This window comes from Vanessa atalanta, chromosome 30 (assembly GCF_905147765.1).
Source record: "Vanessa atalanta chromosome 30, ilVanAtal1.2, whole genome shotgun sequence".
NCBI classification, from domain to species: domain Eukaryota; kingdom Metazoa; phylum Arthropoda; class Insecta; order Lepidoptera; family Nymphalidae; genus Vanessa; species Vanessa atalanta.
Window position 1 is genome coordinate 786816 of NC_061900.1, and position 21001 is coordinate 807816.

At 35.3% G+C, this 21001-nt stretch overlaps 1 protein-coding gene across 1 annotated transcript in view; it reads right to left on the bottom strand.

The window, feature by feature from the left end:
* LOC125075253 (serine protease Hayan-like) overlaps positions 1-21001 on the bottom strand; it is a 52096-nt gene that overhangs the window by 17241 nt on the left and 13854 nt on the right. Inside the window, exon 2 of the mRNA XM_047686949.1 lies at positions 1259-1342. Within this exon, the coding sequence (XP_047542905.1) occupies positions 1259-1325 (67 nt within the window). The 5' untranslated portion in view covers positions 1326-1342. The remainder of the gene's footprint in view (positions 1-1258; positions 1343-21001) is intronic.

The following is a 21001-nucleotide window of genomic DNA, read 5'->3' on the forward strand; positions in this document are numbered from 1 at the left end:
TTAAAATACTAAGGTATTGACAGTAGAAAATGTGAAGAATAAGTGGTACCAACGATGCCCAACTTGCACAAAGCCCTACAACGTAGATAATGTACCAATAATTTTATATATGTTTTGATTATTTTACGTGTCTGTTGTAAAATTGAGCTCCGATATTAGGATAATTAAGTTTGTAAAAATAACAAAGAAAACGAAATTAAAAACTTATAACATAAGTTCAAATTGAGCTATTCCAGAAATGCTGGTGAAATGGACGTGATGTCTTTTTATATGTCAACAACGGACCTTTCAATTCACAAGTATTTTACATTCTGACCCTTAAAACGAGTTTGAAAGTCAAATGAAGGCAGGACATAAACAGACCGGTACTATTTTTGGAATATATACGTTACTGTAAAAGCTCGCACTACCTCGATTTACCGACATGAGTTGGTAAATGTAAGTATTAATTATAAAGGGACGACTTTGTCGGACTTTCAAATAACTAACTGGTTGTTTTGAAATAAGTTCATTATTTTGGAAAAATAAGGCATTTTTGTGGAAAAAAAAATTCAAAAAATAAATTGAAATAATATCTTTTTCCGTCTCGCATTTTTAAATTTGGACCGATAATTATTGTTTTAATATTGACATTAACGGGAATACGTCGAATTACCAATAACCCTGTATATAAAACATAAAATGTTCTTAATTCGAAAGAAAAGTTTTAAGCTTCCTATAGCCGTTGCAATTTAATCTCGTAATCAACTTAAACTAGTCAGGAAATCCCTTAGTTTGAAAGGCTTCTAAATGGAATATTTCTTAATGAGTACCTAATATTAAAGGTTTTTATGCTTAAATTTTTACTTGGTGGCAGGGCTTTGTGGAAGCCCGTCTCGGTAGGTACCACCAACTCATCTAATATTCTACAGCCACATAGCGGGACTCAGTATTGCTGTTCCGGTTTGAAGGGTGAGCGTGCCAGTGTAACTACAAGTAGAAGGGACTCTACGTCTTAGTTTCCAAGGTTGATTTCGCTTTGGTAAGGAATGGTTAATATTTGTTACTTTCTCTATGTGCGATGGTGACCGCTTACCATCAAACGGCACATGTCCACCTAACTTTGTCATAAGATCCATGGATTCCAAACCGTTCGGAAATTTAAATCTAGAGGACGTCCATTCAAATGATATGCGTTTTTTGGAAGACGTCGATTTCATATGGATTATTGGACATATCATCAGAGAGAGAGAGAGTCTTATTGTTTTGGGTAACTTACCATAAAATTGACTCCTCACGTCAGATATAAGCACGATGAGGAATATTGTGGAGACAGTGCGAAGCATTTTAACATTATCTGTATCTGAAAAGAGAATCATATTATAAATAAACATAGCACAGTTCAAATGACACACACTTTTTAATATTTCAGGCTCATCTCATGGAGTTCACTACCACCACCCATGGACATCTGCAACACCGGGGGCTTAAAGGTGCGTTGCCGGCCTTTTAGAAATTTGTACGCTCTTTTCCAGATAGTTCCACAGAGTGGTTGTTACATTACATTACATTACATTAACAGCCTGTAAATTTCCCACTGCTGGGCTAAGGCCTCCTCTCCCTTTGAGGAGAAGGTTTGGAGCATATTCCACCACGCTACTCCAATGCTGATTGGTGGAATACACATGTGGCAGAATTTCGTTGAAATTAGACACATGCAGGTTCCTCACGATGTTTTCTTTCACCGTCGAGCACGAGATGAATTATAAACACAAATTAAGCACATGAAAATTCAGTGGTGTGGCTCAGAGTGGTTGTGGGAGTCAGATAATGCCTTCAAAATCGCGCTATTGTTGATTTCTTCTACCATCAAACAACAATACTACTGTTCACCGTTGTTTTTGAATTGGAGGGTGATCGAGTGTAACTTAAGGGGACATAACGTCATAGTTCCCAAGGGTGCTCATTGGTGATATCAGAAATGATTAATATACCGTATACCGCCAAGAGGCCCATTTGCATGCATTAATATAATAAAAAAATAACATTGCTTATAACTGAATAGACTAAAGCCTTTGATTTAGGATGTCTAAGATATTTCTGAACATATTTTTGACATTGTCACGTCTCACCTCCAAAATTGGAAAATGATTTCTTGAAATAAGTACAAAAGCAAATATTTTGCGGAATTTTGTGACAAATAAGAGTATTTTATTTAGACGTTCTACGATTTTTCTAACGGACCCGTTTAACGGCCATTGCGGCCAAACGTGTTGTTCTATAATCTTAAATCTTCCTCAAACAAGGGGCGATTTAAATATATTTTTGTGTTTTAAAATAACCTGTTCAGATTTAAATAAATTGATAGATTATTTGTTTAATATGTTCAAACATAGTATTATTAACGCCATTTTGATGCGTGTATACACAGATTAAAAAACATAAGGCAGATGGAGCACACAGAAGGTTAAAGTGAAGTAACAAAAGCGAATATGAAACAGAAACTAATACAAATTCCCGATAGTGCAAAAGTACTGTTACGCTATTTGGCAAATTATTAAATAAGTATTTTTTTTTATGATATCGGTAGGCGGACGAGCAAATAGGTCACCTGATGGTCACTACCGCCGAAAGACAAACGCGCTGTAAGAAATATTAACCATTCCTTACATCACCAATGCGCCACCAACCTTAGGAACTAAGATGTTATGTCCCTTGTGTCTGTAGTTACACTGGCTCACACACCCTTCAAACCGGAACACAACAATACTGAGTACTGCTGTTTGGCGGTAGAATAACTGATGAGTGGGCCAACCAACCCAGATGGGCTTGCACAAAGCCCTACCACAAAGTGAAAAATTTAATAGTGAGTATTCCGTCGCCTTCAGCGCCGGCGAGTCCCACATACCACCCCCCCCAACTCCATTTGGAGGAGTATATTGCTGTAACTATTGTGTACGGGGATGACGAACAAAGACGTTTATATTTATTTCTTAATTTGTGGCTAAAAGTTCGTTGCGTTTATTATTTTATTATTATTGTCAATATTGGTTATCACAATCTATTAGCTCACGCTCTTGTTCAGCGATGTGTTTCGAGTTTTAAAACTCTTCTGATCTAAAAGTCGTTGAACTTTATAAAATTTAAGGCAACAAGGTTATTTTGAAAAGGTCAACAACAAATCAGGCGCCATTTTAAATAATAATATATCGATAATTTGTTCGTGCATATTGCATCTCGCCCGCTCCGATTTCGTCCGCGCAAGAGTCTTATTAACTTCCCGATTGCAGCGCCACCTACCGGAGTTAATTTAAACCATCCATTCAAATACATACAAAAAATAATTCATCAAGATAGGTCCAACCGTTTGTGAGTTTAATTACATACATTTTACATTACATTAAGTTAAGAGCCTGTAAAATTCCCACTGCTGGGCTAAGGCCTCCTCTGCCTTTGAGGAGAAGGTTTGGAGCATATTCCACCACGCTGCTCTAATGCGGGTTGGTGGAATACACACGTGGCAGAAATTATAAACACAAATTAAGCACATGTAAACTCAGTTGTGCTTGCCTGAGTTTGAACCCGCAATCATCGGTTAAGGTGCACGCGTTCTAACCACTGGGCTATCCCGGCTCTGCATTACATACATACAGAAGATTTATAAATACTTAAAATAATTTATCTAAGCGAATACCATATATGCGAAAGTAACTCTATCCGTCTCTTTGTTACGCTTTCACTATTTAGCACTGAATTAATACGTATGCAATTTCTTACGAAGCATACTTGAACCCTAAGAAAGGACGTAGGCTACTTTTTATATTCAACTAGCGACCCGCCCCGACTTCGCACGGGTGCAATGCTGATACTAAATATACTACAGAATGTATTACAACGTTCACAGTTTTTCAGTCGTTAGACAATAGAAACCGCTATATCCCTGCGTTTTAAATCTTATCTTCGAAAATATTCATTTAAATCACATGCTGGAAAGGGCCATGTTGATCACACATATTTTATTTTAATATTGTAACAGAGGCATTTTACGGCGCTTTCTGAGATCCTTTCGTAAAACCCTGTACATTTTGCCCACAAAAGATTTACTGACTCTATGCAGTCGAGTAAAAGGAGTTACGAGTTTGTGTTTGTTCCTTGTACCAATGCTATGAGAGTCACATTTTCTGAAAATTTCATTTATATCTTTCCGTAAACATATAAAATTACATTCATGTGTCGTGAGTTAATGTGTCGACAACCTTGGGAATGAAACGATCGCTCCTGACGATTTCTTTGTGATATTGAATATATGTAAACAATCACAGATTGACAAAAAAACCCGCTGACTATCTTTCGCCGGTTCTTTCCCGAACCGGTGGTTTGAGAATCAATAAGTAAATATTGTAAATATTGGACAACAGCACATACATTACTCCGATCCCAATGTAAGAAGCTAAAGCACTTGTGTTATGGAAAATCAGAAGTAACGACGGGACCACAAACACCCAGACCCAAGACAACATAGAAAACTAATGAACTTTTTCTACATCGACTCGGCCGGGAATCGAACCCGGGACCTCGGAGTGGCGTACCCATGAAACCGGTGTACACACTTCTTTCTATATTTAATTAAGGAATTTGATTCGACTTGATTTAATAGGGTTACTGTAAATATTCTTTATTACAATAATATATATATAAAAAAACCGGTTAAGTACGAGTCGGACTCGCGCGCGAAGGATTCCGTACCATAGTCTATAAAAAAAACGGCAAATAAATCATGTCTGTTGTACCCTAATTATTTATTTTATTTGTTGTCATACCGGCAATAGAGATACATCAGCTGTGAATTTAACTGTCTAACTATCACAGTTCATACAGCTTGGTGACAAACGGAGTCAGCGGAGTCTTAGTTACCTTTGGGAACGGAACCCTAAAAATATGAAGATCTTCCCTTAATACGAGTTAAATTAGTACTCCATAGTGTTAACATAAGAATTGATAACAATAAGTGCTTAAATATATACAATTATAAATTAAAAATAGTCACTGTATAAGACTTGACCGCGTGGAATGGAGGCAAGAACGCTAGCAGCATTTCCCCTTTGAATCGCAATTCCGATCCTGTGGGCTAAAAACGAAACAGCCCACCTTTAACCAGTGGAGGCAATAAGGCGAGGTGTTATACTTTTGATGAAGCTTTTTGAATAATAGGGTTAATACATTTCTGCTCAACGAAGTACAACATCGCGACGGAAAATCTCAGATTTTTTTTATAACTGTGCCTGCACTACAGCCACTAACCTATTGACACACAAAATGAACGAATGATTCATCCTAGACCAGTAATGAGTGAACAATTTAACGGTACCGGTAATCTTATCCGATTCAGGTTTAAAATTTGATTACCATTCACCGACTAGGAAATAAATCTCTGTACTAATATTATGGATGCGAATGTAACTTTTTTATAAAGGTCAGCGGACCGACTGATTGCAAGTCTGCCAAGAGATATTATAGTTCTTTAAGAAATATTATACCTTGACATTCAATATGCGACCGAATTCGGGAGCTGAGATTTTTTAATTTGATTATATATTTATACATAAAAGTGTACAAAACAAAATAATTACAGCGAGTATACTAAGTACCAGTCACTCTTCAGAAGCCGCTAAGCAGTACTCAGTATTGTTGTTTTCCGGTTGAAGGGCGAGTGATCCTGTGTAACTACAGGTACAAGGGACTTAACATCATAGTTCCCAAGGTTGATGACGCAGACGAAAAATGGTTAGTATTTTTACAGCGCCATTGTCTATGGGCGATGGTGACCACTTACAATCAAGTGGGCCATGTGGTCGTCCGTCAACATATATCACAAAAACAGGGATAACATCGATTGGGAAAAATGAGATATTTTATTTATTATTTATTATACATAAAAGTTTACAAAACATTATATATATATATATATATACGACCTCCGTGGTCGAGTAGTGTGTACACCGGTTTTCATGGGTACGCCACTCCGAGGTCCCGGGTTCGATTCCCGGCCGAGTCGATGTAGAAAGAATTCATTAGTTTTCTAGGTTGTCTTGGGTCTGTGTGTTTGTGGTACCGTCGTTAAAAATTATGATTTTAGTTTCTTCTTAGTGTTACGAGGAGTAATATGGTCCTATGTCTTATGTCCCTTGTGCCTGTAGTTACACTGGTAAACCCTTAAAACCCTAACACAACAATACTAAGTATTTTCGTTTGGCGGTGGAATATCTGATGAGTGGGTGGTACTTACCCAGTAATTTTTTAGCCGTACCACGTTAATTCTTAGTGTTTATAACATTAAATATACTATCGTAATTATTTATAGAAGCTTTAGTTTGTGTGTAGATAAAAATGTATTCATAATTGCCAAAGATTTAATGTAACGTAAAAATACTAACGAACAAACCCGGCTTCGCGCGGGTGCAATGTTGCCACTAAATATACTACACAATGTCTTACAACGATCACAGTTTTTCAGTCGTTAGACCGTACGAACCGCTATGTCCCTGCGTTTTAAATTTGTAATAATCTTCGAAAATATTCATTTATGTGATTGTGGGTTATCTCAAAGAAATAGACATGTACCATCGCGGAAGTTTTACAAGACCTTTTTAAGGTGTACAAAACCGTAGTACATTATTTTGATATATCTCGTACGGTTGAGCTAGTGTTTGCAATGTAAGCGCAAAAAATGAGTTTATTTACGACATCACATTAGAAACCTCTAAAATTATCTGTGTATCTCTACTATATTGTGCATGTATTATATACAAAAACCTTCTTCTCGAATCAATCTATCTATTAAAAAAACCGCATCAAAATCCGTTGTGTAATTTTAAAGATCTAAGCATACATAGGGACAGACAGCGGTAAGCGACTTTGTTTTATACTGTGTAACAAAGCCCTGCCATCAAGCCTACTGCTTACGCCTTCACGGTTGAATCAATTTTATGAAATTTGTAACGCAAGCTTGAATCACAAGGATGATCACTTTGAGGATGTAATTTTGGGAATAAAGGGTTTTATACAAATTATTGAGTACATATACAAATTTCACGCGGACAATGTCGCGGGTTCAGCTGATATTTGATAAACAGACTATTAAGAATCTCGTTTCATGTATAACTCGTTTACGATGGAATTTTTTCGACTTTGAAAGTAATTAATTTATGGCCTCTGGCGGTTGTTTTAAATCGACTTTAAATAAAGATGCGAGTTCCTCAAGTCGGCTGTGTTTTTTTTAATGTTTGTTACATTCAGGGTAGCGTCATTCAAACGATTTTGAACTATTTTTTTTTTGTTTGGAAGGGTTATTAGGCTATTCCGGCTTTATTCCAATAAAAATACAGAATGATTTTTTTGGGTTCGAATTATTTATAATATATCATCTTTCAGGGATTTATTTGAATGAAGTTCTTTTACGCGGCTTATAGTAGTGATAACTGGCAAAGGACACCTTCTTCCACCATAAGTCTCGCCGGGGCTAGGGGGTCTCTGTACCCCGAGAACCCCTTAGGAATTGGAGGCCCGCAGCGTTGGGCCTACCGTCAGGACGTCACGGTATTATACGCAAGCGATCACGTGACGTTTCTCGAAAAGACGGAGTGTGTATCGCTGGTTTTTTAGTGGGTATTCCGTCGCCTTCAGCGCCGGCGAGCCCCACATACCGTCCGCCCCAACCCCAACTCCATTTAAAATAAAAAGAGCGATAACGGGCCTTTCCCTCTATTTCCTTCTGTCTTTTTCTATGATATACAATTTTGTATAATATTATTGAAATTATTTTTTTTATTTTTGTAATTGTTTTAATTCACACGAGATTTTTAAAAACAATTTTATTTCTTATCATTTACTTATTCATAAATGTTCTTAATTTATTCTATTGTCTTTTATTTAACACATTATATATTACGAAAGCAACTTTGTTCCAACTGGATGGACACGACACCTTACATTTTTTGTTGAATTTTTATTACGAGTTATTTATTCAAATTATAATTTACTAGACTAGCCTTCGCACGCGTGCAATGCTGATACTAAATATCTTGATTGGGTATTGCTGTTGGCCCCACTGGCCTTAACAGCGTCACCGAACGTTGGGGCGAGTGTTGAAACTCTGCCTTAAGATGAACCCTTTTGGGCTCGAGAGTGACGTTCGTCCTGAGGGTGACTCCTATGAGATCGCACCTCGGCTCAGAACGTAGGCGTTAGGGGTTGATACTAAATATACAACAGAATGTCTTTATATACAACGTTCACAGTTCATCAGTCGTTAGACAATACAAACCGCTATGTCCCTGCGTTTTAAATCTGTAATATCTTCGACAATATTCATTTAAATTACATGCCGTAAAAGGCCATTCCAAGGGCCGCTTCGTAAGATGTCATTGTTTTTCGTAAAAAGTAAAGGATAAAATATGGTTGTTGTGGGTTATCCCAGACAGACATAAACCATCGCAGACATTTTTGTAGGTCTTTTTAAGGCGTATAATACTGTAACATATTATTTTAATCCATCTCGTAGGGTTCAGCCAGCGTTTGTAATATAAACGCAAAAAATCTCTACTATATTGTGCATGTATTATACATATAAACCTTCCTCTTGAATCACTCTATTAAAAAAAACAGGGCAGACAGACAGCGGTAAGCGACTTTGTTTTATACTATGCAGAATGTTATTATTGCTACAATATTGGTGGTAGGGCTTTGTGCAAGCCCGTCTGGGTAGGTACCACCCACTCATCAGATATTTTACTGCCAAATAACAGTACACTGTATTGTTGTGTTTCGGTTAGAAGGATAAGTGAGTCAGTGTAATCACAGGCACAAGGGACATAACAACTTAGTTCCCAAGGTTGGTGGCGCATAGGTGATTTAAGGAATGGTTAATATTTCTTACAGCGCCTTTGTCTATGGGTGGTGGTGACCACTAACCATCAGGTGGCCCATATGCTCGTCCGCCAACCAATGCCATAAAAAAAATACATTAGTGAACTTAGATACGAATTTCGAAAAATCTCTTTTATCGCCCATCTATATTCTATGAGGAATTCCTGTGTCTAATTTAATCACGTTTCAGTAACCAGCTTGTGGTGTATTCTCAGTCAGATATTTTATTCAGTAATTACATCGATAACTGTCAAAGCGATCAAGAATATTACGTGTTTTGATAATAGACTATAAAAGTTCGTATAGTCTATTCCAACAAGAAAACAAAAGCCAAATAAACATAAGCCATACCATTGGTCGAGAGCTTGGATCTATGATATTCACTATGGATCTGCGATAGATCTCTTTTTAAATGTCCGCGAAGGTGCTGGAACTTTGTTAGTAAAACTAAAGTGGATATAATTAGTTAAGTGGAATGAAGATTATAAAAATACGATTGATGAACGAATACTTTGTGTCAAGGGAGTGACGTCACCGGTTTAAAAAAGGGGGCATCCACCATCGGTGCTAAAATGTAACTGTCAATTGCATTATTGATGATTTTTTTTGTATGACTTAAATCAAGTCAATAAGTGTTCGTTAACATTTATTTCAAATGTTTTAGTAAATGGTTGACTGTAATAGACTAATCAAGAACTTTTCGTAGTGTTTTATATATACATAGCTGTTGAATCGTATGGAATATGAAAATCTAAGGTTTGTTTATCTTTATTCCTCTTTGCTTTTGTTCTGACTTCCTTTACAAATACGATTATTTCACACATAAATCTTATTAAGACCGAAACAAAAAACCTCCATGTTACGCCATGAATATTATCTTTCCAATGGCGTAAGTTTAAAATCAGTTCAGTAATTAATAGTTAATCGATTATAATAGAAATGCATATTCCGATTTTTTTTATCGATTAATATCGATATCGATAAAAGTACGATGGATCGATTTTTTTAGAACTAGATATTTTAGAGATCAATGCGTACGATTGGATCCGACAATCAATCAAAAATCATAAAATCGATTTAAACTACAATAACGACGCTGCGCGACAGCGCTAGCTTTGGACGTACCCGCTCCCTTGGCTTCAGCCGGCTTTACTTTAGGTTTATAATTTGCGAATGAGTAGTTCAGAACGTTTGACCTATTTTGGCCGTATATAATGACCGACAACATTTACGTAATAATAACTCCGATAATTTTATTGGATGGTGTAAATTAATGAACTGAAAAAAATGTTCATAAATGTCTTTGATTGTTTTTTTTTGGGTTTGATCTTAAAACGTCATATTTGAGGTGCCATTTAATTCGCTGACGTCACACGCACATAGTATAGTTTAAGCATTTATGTAAATAATTCACACGTAAAAAAAAAATATATTCTACTAATAATAAAACATTTATAATTTAAGCGAAATTTATAAAATACAAACTTTCAACTAGTGTTGAATATCGATAGTCCACTATCGATAGACTATCGATATTACCGGTAGTATCGATAGCTCCCCATGAGCAATACTATCGATAGTATTACTTTTAACCTAAACTATCGATAGTCCAAATCTATCGATACTATCAATAGTACCAATAGTATCGCTCCTACCAATAGTATTGCTTACAGAGAGCTAGTGATCGATAGTATCGATATCTTAAATAGTTTTCGAAGTCAACTATCGATAATCAAACTATCAAAAGTTCTGCAACGCTGCTTCTCCGTTTCCGTTTCCGTCCAATCTCCGTTTCATCTCCTTACAAGTGGAGCTTCGTAAAATCCGTTCTTAGCAGATGTTTACACCCTATAAGAATCCTACCTGCCCAATTTCAAGTTTGTAGATGTAATCGTTTCTAAGATTTCGTGATAATTCCGTGAGAGTATTTCGCTTTTATATATTTAACTAGCTGTGCCCCCGACTTCGTGCGCGTTACTTGAATTTAAGTTATTTCGATATTTCAGCGTGATTTTATTTTTATTCTACATATAATTCTAAAATATAAATAGCCTAAGTTACTTCTTATTACATCCAATATCTGTCAGTGAAAGTCCGGTCGAAATCAGTTCAGCCGTTCCAGAGATTAGCCGGAACAAACAGACAGACAAAAATTTTTAAAAAAATTATTTAGGTATATGTACCGTGTATACATACATATGCATTTAGTAAAACGCGGTTATTTTAATATTACAAACAGACACTCCAATTTTATTATATATATAGATAAAATAACATATATGTTTATTAATAAACAAAGTCCTGACCGTATTTTGTTATTGCGCTTTGATAGGAAACCGCCCACACACAACTATGGCGATAAAAAACGATTTAAACAAGAAGCGAATTGATTTAAATTTATTCAGACATAATAGATGTAATCAAAACTACATTCCGTTTGTACAGCCTGTAAATATCCCACTGCTGGGCTAAGGTCTTATTTGAGGAGGTTAGGAGCATATTCCACCACGCTGCTCCAATGCGCGATGGAGGATTCACATGTGGCAGAATTTCGTTGAAATTAGACACATGCAGGTTTCCTCACGATGTTTTCCTTCACCGCCGAACGCGAGATGAATTATAAACACAAATTAAGCACATAAAAATTCAGCGGTGCTTTCCTGGGTTTGAACCCGCAATCATGTAAGATATACGTTAAGATGTACGTGTTCTAACCACTGGGCCATCACGGCTCTTCATGTAAACTATCGCCCGCATCTTCGATATCGTCGTCGTCATTGTCGGTCGCCAGGCTTTTTCCAAATTTCATCAAATTCGGTTCAGTGTTTTTGCGATCGAGCAACAGACAGACAGAGTTACTTTTTCATGTATAATATAGATAGACAGCCTGACCTAGTGGTTAGTGTTGACCAATGATTGTGGGTTCCAACCCAAACACCACTGAATTGCTATGTACTTATTTTTTGTTTATAATTCATCTCGTATTCGGTGAAGCAAAACATCACGAGATATCCCGCATGTGTCTTATAATCTCACATGTGTATCAACCTTCACCTCAAAGGAAGAGGACTTAGACCAACAGTGGAACTTTTTCTTTGGGCAGACTGGCAAATGTTCGATTAATAAATACGTAAAACTAGTGTTCGTTTATGTATATTTATAACAAATACTCCAATAATTGTTGGAATAACTCTAGTATCGTAAATATATAATTATATGTTACATAATATCCTTAAGTCATCATTTTAAACGTACTTCAATTAAAATATACTGTGAGGTATATACAAGTAGTCTCAGATCAGTATTAAATTAAGTAATCGTAATACGCCGACATGGCCGAGTGTTTACAAAGCTTGGATCTTATCCTATGATCGCGGGTTCGAACTCAAGTACCACTGAATTTAAATGAGCTTAATTTGTGTTTATAACTGTAATACATTTTATTATACTTTTACAAAAAATAACAACTTTAAACTTAAACGTAACCATACAAAAAAAAACCATTTCTAATTGGTTCGTAAATGACGGAGATCGAGCCATCGTTTAACATTGATACCAAAATGTGCAGGACATTCGTTTTGCTGGTATATCATATTTTGCCTTATAGCCAAAGGTACGTTCTGGGAGGCGAAACATTTCATTTGTTAAAAAGTCTTTGTAAGCCGCCGCACTTAGATTGCTCCGTAGAAATTGTGACCCGATTAAATTGCTTAAGTTTCATTCAAATGGTGTGAAGTTGTCTATTTCGGGCGACTTGACACTTAATTTACACAGATTAGCGAGCAACTTCATTGTGAAGTTTTAATTTTTTTTTAGCATTAGCAGCCCGTATATGTCCCACTGCTGGGATAAAGGCCTCCTCTCCCTTTGAGGAGAAGGTTTGGAGCATATTCCACCACGCTGCTCCAATGCGGGTTGGCGGAATACACATGTGGCAGAATTTCGTTGAAATTAGACACATGCAGGTTTCCTCACGATGTTTTCCTTCACCGCCGAGCACGAGATGAATTATAAACACAAATTAAGCACATGAAAATTCAGTGGTGCCTGCCTGGGTTTGAACCCGAAATCATCGGTTAAGATGCACGCGTTCTAACCACTGGGCCATCTCGGCTCGAAGTTTTAATGCGCGCGCCAAAAGAAGTACAACTTCAGAAGTATCTTTACGAGCTATCTATTAATTTATTTGTGTGAAAAACAGCATATCTGCATATCTGCATATATTTTAAGCTTATTGTATTATTTTTTTTCATTTATGTATTGTGTTTGTTACAACGTCGTTGGAGTTAACATAAAAAAAAAAAACAAATTAAAATAACCCATTACTCTACAATTCATACCATACCGCTGTTTAGATTTTTTTTTTATGTGATAGGTGGCAAACGAGCAGGAGGCTCACTTTAAAGAGTACGCTATTTTCTTGAAGGTTCCCAAGTAGTATCGGTTCGGTAAAACCACTGGCGAATACTTACACAGAGTGGTTGTGCGAGGCAGAAAATGTCTTAAAATCGACGACATATTTTAATAAACGCGTTATAAAAAACGCAGGTCGTGTTATACGCATTAGAGAGGACAATTCTACCGTCATGGTAGCACGCAAAAGTGATCCCTCGACACCCGCCAGGAGACGGAAAGGATACGTAAAGGATACGGAAGGTTTTGTAGTAGGTACAAGAGCGTACTTGGCATCCTAAGCAACCAGCGAGTCCCACATAGAAACGCGTAACGCGTTTGTCCAGCGAGAAGAAATGGTGCAATTCTACTAATTTATAACAATTACGATAGATTAAAGGTCAATGGTTGACCTTATCTGGTTATCCGGAAATTTTAAACCTTTTTCTAGTATATATTATTGCTTCAATGTAAAATTTAAATAGAAACACCGAAAATAATAGACGCGTGGACAATGTTACATCGGTCGGACGGCAGGGACGCGAATGCAGGCAGTAACCGTGACAAATATCGATTACAAAAATCCTTATTAATGATTTTTGTTAGGTTATTGTTACGAACGGGGGTCCTTTTGGTTGGGGTCTCTTTAGCTGGTATAACTCTTTTTAGAAAAATAAGTTAAAAAAAAGTTGAATTCTAATTAGATTACGCATTCCATCGTTCCATCGACTGTTATATATGTTATATTTTCTGTTTCTCCTCACTAGACCATCTGTCAAAAAGATCTAGCTAACTTTAAAGTATGCATCATGACGTTTGGCGAGTGTCAAGCGTCAGCTGTCACGCACACCGAGATAATGAAGTTGCCTCGTTTGTTATTTTTATGTAGTGGGACACTATTTCTAGATATAAAAATAATCTAAGATAATTAATAGAACTATTAGATCACAGGAGGATTAAGTAGTAACAATTACTTATACGTACTTAACATTATAAAAACATTACTTCCGGTGTAAGAACAAAACGATGCGTAGTTAAGCAATTAATAACATCATATAATACAAAGTATCAATCGTAGGCCTTGAAAATTTTCCTCGTAAACGCATAATTAAGTTAAGTACGTAAATACATTCTTAGGGTGGTGCATACAATGGACAACAGCGTGTTGTATAATATCAAAAAAACGAGAATTTATTATGTATTATTCGAAGTGTAACCGCATAATCCAGATTATGATTTAAGGCATTTTTAGACTGGCACGACCATTCTCAGCTTTCACCGACAGTTTTTGCGAATACGACTTGGGAAACTTCGAGAAAAGAGTACACATTTTTCAAAGGCTGACATAGCACCTGTAAGCCCGGTGTTGCAATCCATGGGCGGTGGTAATCACCTTCCATCTTGAGCCTCCTGCTTGCTTTGTCACACGCCCAGTAATGGTGTATCATCTAGACACGCGGTAGAGTTTCAAGCGAAGTTCAAGTAAAAGAACTGGCTGCACCGTGTGTAATATTACACGAACCATTTGGAGCCACTTTTGACCCCTTCATAACTCAAAAACTTCACATAAATTGAATATATGAGAACTGGCCAAGTCAGATCTTAGACTTAGTTATAAGAAGAAATGAAATTTTATGTAGTTATAAATAAATTTCAGGACTGATCATTGAACTTGGCACCCATTTAGATCTCACTTCTTTTGTCGTTGAAGTCAACAACCAAGGCCTATATCATAATATTGAACTTGTCTCTCATTTCACATTTATGTTTTGATGGGATATAAATTTACGGTTACCGCAATAATTTTCAATTAAAATCTATACTAATATTATAAAGCTAAAGAGTTTGTTTGTTTGTTTGTTTGTTTGAACGCGCTAATCTCAGGAATTACTGGTTCGAATTGAAAAATTCTTTTTGTGTTGAATAGACCATTTATCGAGGAAGGCTTTAGGCTATATAACATCACGCTGCAATTATTAGGAGCGAAAAAAATAATTGAAAATGTGAAAAAAACGGGGAAAATTATTCATCCTTGAGGGCTTCCGTTGCGTGAGCTGCGAAAACGGTTCAAGATATCAAAAATATATGTATGAAAGAATTATTCCACTTGAAATGATCTAAAAAAATGTCTGTGACAGTATATGTCTATCTTTTAAGATGAACTCACTAGAACCGTTTTTATGGTAATCAAATTTGGTCGAAATCGACGCGCGGTCGGCTCCCTTCTGAACGTTTGTATGCAGCGTTATTTGTTTTTGCGATATAATATAGTCGTGTATAATAATACTTTTTAAATACTATTTAATTTTGTTTTAAGGATAATATTTTGGTTCTAATAATTTCACAATTATTAGCACTTTTTTTAGTTTTGATGTAGATAAAATTAATTATAATTAGGTGTCATAGTTTTCTTTATAGTATTGTTTGTATTAAGGATAGTATTTTGTTTCTAATAATCCATACTATCCATACTTCCATACAATAATATTATAAATGCGAAAGTAACTCTGTCTGTCTGTCTGTCTCGCTTTTACGCCAAAACTACTGGACCGATTTAAATGAAATTTGATATACAAATAGTCTAGAACCTAAAAAAGGACATAGGCTACGTTTTAATTGGAAAAAAATGCTGTAAAGGGTTGAAAAGGGGGATGAAAGGTTGTAAGTAGTTGAAAATATTGTAATTTTTAGAACTAGAAGCATAAAACTTATATTTTAGGCTGTACACTTATAAACTAACATATCATGACACCCACTAAGAAGGGAATTTTGGAAATTCAACCCCTAAAGGGGTGAAATAGGGGTTGAACTTTTGTATGGAAGTCCGTTATTTTTTAAGTTGGAAACATAATACTTTTTTTTATAGGATACTTATTAAAAATGAGTACATAAACATTTAAGCGTTTCTGCATATTCTACTCCTAAGAGGGAATAAGGGACGAAAGTATGGATGATGGTCCGTAATTTTTTAAGTTAGAAACACGAAACTTTATTTTTTTGATACTGATTAAAAATCACTAGATATGTATTAAAGCGTTTCTAGATAATCTACCACTAAGGAGGTGAAATAAGGGTTGAAAGTTATTATGAGAGTCAGTCATTTTATAAGTTAAAAACATGAAACTCTATTTTTGGAATTCTGATTAAAAATGATAAGGTACGTATTTAAGCGTTTCTAGATAATCTACCACTAAGGGGGTGAAATAAGGGTTGAAAGTTTTTATGGAAGTCGTTCATTTTTTAAGTTAAAAACATGAAAGTTTATTTTTGGGATACTGATTAAATGATTAAATACGTATTAAAGGCTTTTTCGATATCTAACTCTAAGGGGTTTAATAGGGGTTGACATTTCTTATATAGATTAGTCTGGAAGTCCGTCATTTTTTTAGTTTGATGCATGAAATTTTATATTTGTGTTACTAATTAAAAATGAGTTAATACGTATTTAAAAGTTTCTTGATATTCTACCTCTGAGGGGCTGAAATAAGGGATGTAAATTTTTTATGAAAGTCCGTCATTTTTTCAATTAAAAATATGAAACTTTATTTTTGGGCTACCGATTAAAAATGAGTTGATTCGCATTTAAGCATTTTTGCATATTTTACGCCTAAGGGGAGAAATAGAGGTTGACATTTCGTATACAGGATAGTCTAGAAGTCCGTCATTTTTTAAGTTAGAAGCAGGAAACTATTTTTGGGCTACTGATTAAAAATAAGTAGATACGTATTTAAGCGTTTCTGAATATTTTACGCTTAAGGGGAGAAATAGAGGTTGATATTTCGTATACGGGTTAGTCTGGAAGTCTGTCATTTTTGAAGTTAGAAGCATGAAACTTTATATTTGGGCTACTGATTAAAAATGAATAGATACGTATTTAAACGTTTCTGAATATTATAAATACACACCAATGTGGTATATAAAGAGGTCTTACATTAACGTAATTTTTTAATTTAATTTGTAAATATATTTATATTCTACGCGGGCAAAGCCGCGGGTAACAGCTAGTTTATAATAAAAACCGAGTTTCATTTATAAAGTAGTATGTTAAATATATTAATAGCGTAAGTCGATTTTTGTCGCAGTAATTGTGGGATGATAGCTGCACATAAAATTGGCTAAGGCCTCATTCTGAAGATCTCCGTTGATGTGCAGAAAAATAAAGAGGATTCTTAACTGCAATTTACTTAATTTATTAGAAATAATTTTAGAGAGCGGAAATGCCAAGTGCGAGTCGGGCTCGCCCATGAAGCGTTCCATGGCAGCAAGTAACAAGGTATATGTTTATGAAATTAAACATTTAATTTTTTATATTCAAGTTGATTGAACGAAAGGTAAATTGCGGTTTTCGATTTATGACGATATTAAAAAAAAACTACTTACTAGATCTCGTTCAAACCAATTTTGTATCATTCTCTTACTTTAGAAGTTACAGGGGGGGGGGGGACAGACACATTTTACAACTTAGAAAGTGTCTCTAGCGCAAACTATTCAGTTTAGAAAAAAATGATATTAGAAACCTCATAAATCATTTTTATCCCTTGAAGCACAAGTATATGAATGGGTCAATGAAAAAAAAAATTTTTGAATTTCAGTTCGAAGTATGGGGTACCCCCAAAATTTATTGTTTTTTTTCTATTTTTGTGTGAAAATCTTAATGCGGTTCCCATAATACATCTACTTACCAAGTATCAAGAGTATAGTTCTCATAGTTTCGGAAAAAAGTGGCTGTGACATACGGCCGGACAGAGAGACAGACAGGACGAATCTTAAATATATAATTTGCCATTTGACTACGGAACCCTAAAAATTAAAAACGTAAACAAAATTAAAGTAAAATGCTATAAAATTAATGTATACTTTTTAAACAAGGTTTCATCATTTTGGCGCCGAAAGTAGATGAGTGACTTGCAGTTTGAAATCAAAACAAAACCTTTTTTTATGTTATGGGGGCAAACGAGCAGGAGGCTCACCTGATGGAAAGTGATTACCACCGCCCATGGACATCTGGAACACCAGGGGGGTTGCAGGTGGGTTGCCGGCCTTTAAGGAATAAGTACGCTCTTTTCTTGAAGGTTCCCAAGTCGTATCGGTTCGGAAAAACCGCCGGCGAAAGCTGGTTCCACAGAGTGGTTGTGCGAGACCGGTCAAAGGTCTCGAAATTTCGAAAAAATCTTTTGTATAAACGCAAAGTTTCGCGGGCGAGCCTAGTGGTTCTTATAATCCGGCCTCACACGGGTACAACATACTCAACTATTAAATTGAAGAACATACATAAAACGTAAAATTATTGTTTTTTTTACCGGCTAGGTAAGTTGAAATTCTCCATTTTTCTCTAAAATAATATGCATGTATTATACATATAAACCTTCCTCTTGAATCGTTCTGTTTATTGATATCCGTTGATAAAAGATCTAAGCGTCCTTTCTAGAGATACAGCAACGAACGACGTGACGTTATGAGAGAGCGTCGTGACGTTTGCCGGCACGACACACGATACGGTCCTACTCGCCAATAGATAATTCATATTAAAACAATATACTTTTAATTAACTAAGAAGAAGAAGAAGGCACCACTGAATTTTCATGTGCTTAATTTGTGTTTATAATTCATCTCGTGCTCGGCGGTGAAGGAAAACATCGTGAGGAAACCTGCATGTGTCTATTTTCAACGAAATTCTGCCACATGTGTATTCCGCCAACCCGCATTGGAGCAGCGTGGTGAAATATGCTCCTAACCTTCCCCTCAAAGGGAGAGGAGGAGTTTAGCCCAGCAGTGGGAAAATTTTCAAGCTGCTAATGCTAATGCTAACTAATATCTTCTATTGTTTTTTAACAAAAGAATATTTTGTTTAACTATTATTTTATACTACATGCAAAATTCTTAAGCCTACCACCGAAAACGCATCGTGTTTATTCAACTAAATTTAGTTTTATTAATGTGTAATATATGTCGCATCCTCCATTACTCGGTGTTCAAATAAAACCGATAACGGACTTCTCAATATCTTATTTCACGGAATAATATCGTTAATAACAAATGAATGAATGACAGTAGTGTTGCATATCGATAGTCCACTATCGATAGACTATGGATAGACTATCTAGTTAAGGTGTAAGCGACACTATCGATAGTCTATCGATAGTATTGTCACGTGTCAATACTATCGATAGTACCGATACTATCGATAGTTTCCCTTGAGCAATATATCAATTTCCGATAGTATTACTTTCTCAAGATAAGTAATTTAGCAGGCCAACTATAATGTATATTTAAATAAATGAAATTAAATTGACCACAATATTTGTTTTTAGAATTACGACATTTTGTGCGGAATGAGGAATAATGAAAAATTTGAATGTGAAAAATGTTGTCAATATTTTTTGTGTTTGATTTATGAATAAACATTATAAATACTCATAACATTAAAAAAACTTTTAGAGGACGGTGGCATTACAATGAAACTTTTCTGTTTCTGTAGTAATCTTGAGTGTAGCGATTAGACTACATTACGAATACATTACTTAGTACTATCGATATCCTGAATAGTTTTCAAGGTCAACTATCGATAGTCAAACTATCGATAGTTCTGCAACACTGAATGAGAGCTCCATCAAAAATGCAGTGTTGCCGTTTCGCAAAATCGATTCCAACCAATTGTCCACTTGACATTTCGATGTCGAGAATTTATTAACTAGCAACACCGAGGCATAGTTCTTGATCGTATTAGCAAATGACGTTGCTCATATATAATAATATTATTTAACATATTAAAATAAGATTCGCTTGACCTGTCACTTACAAGAATGTATATTTTTATTATCTGTATTTTCTATTACTTGTATCAGTGTCTTTGTTTGATTTTTATTGTGAAAAATAAAGTGCTATATACCTTGTGCAATAGAATATCTCAATTTCAATATACTTTGAATCCCATATAAAATGTCACATTCAATAGGTCGCCTACATACATACATAATTTTGCCAAAGCTTTAATGCTTGAGTTTTTCATTTGTTTTAATCAAATGAAAGAAAAATCAAAATGTACTTTTTTCAAGTAGTGTTTTACAAGTATCTTTTGAATCGTCGTTTTACTCAACTGTATTGAACGTAAAGCTAGCTAGCTAGGTTCGACATGTAGATTCTACCGATAACTAACTCAATAGTTACTCTTTCCCAACATTCGAAATAAATTAACTTAAATATATAACGTATCCTGCCTGAAATTAAACAATAATTAACTCCATAATATTGTATCATCTATATAATCCTGCATCTAGTAACATGCCACATTTATTTAACAAACGATTTGAATTTATGAATCGGCAAACATAATTTAAAAGTGCTTAAAACAGTTATTATAAGGAATAAAAACATTTATTTATTTACAATACTGTATACATATAATTAGAGGACATGGTTGTCCTAATTAGATATTACAGCTCGTATAACAATATTTATAAGTCTACGTTATATACGATATAGTCCAAGTAACTATAGTTGTGAGTTCACTCAGGCTGCAACAAAACAAATCCACCCTGTCGGTTATATTATGTCTAAATCTCATTGAGTTTGATTTGTGTCTATTATATTTGACAGTACGAACAGACATACATACATATAGTAGTCGTAGTATGTGAATAGTCTTAATTTAAAGCGAGAACTGGACTCATAGTTTTACCTCATCATAATATTAGTATAGATATTC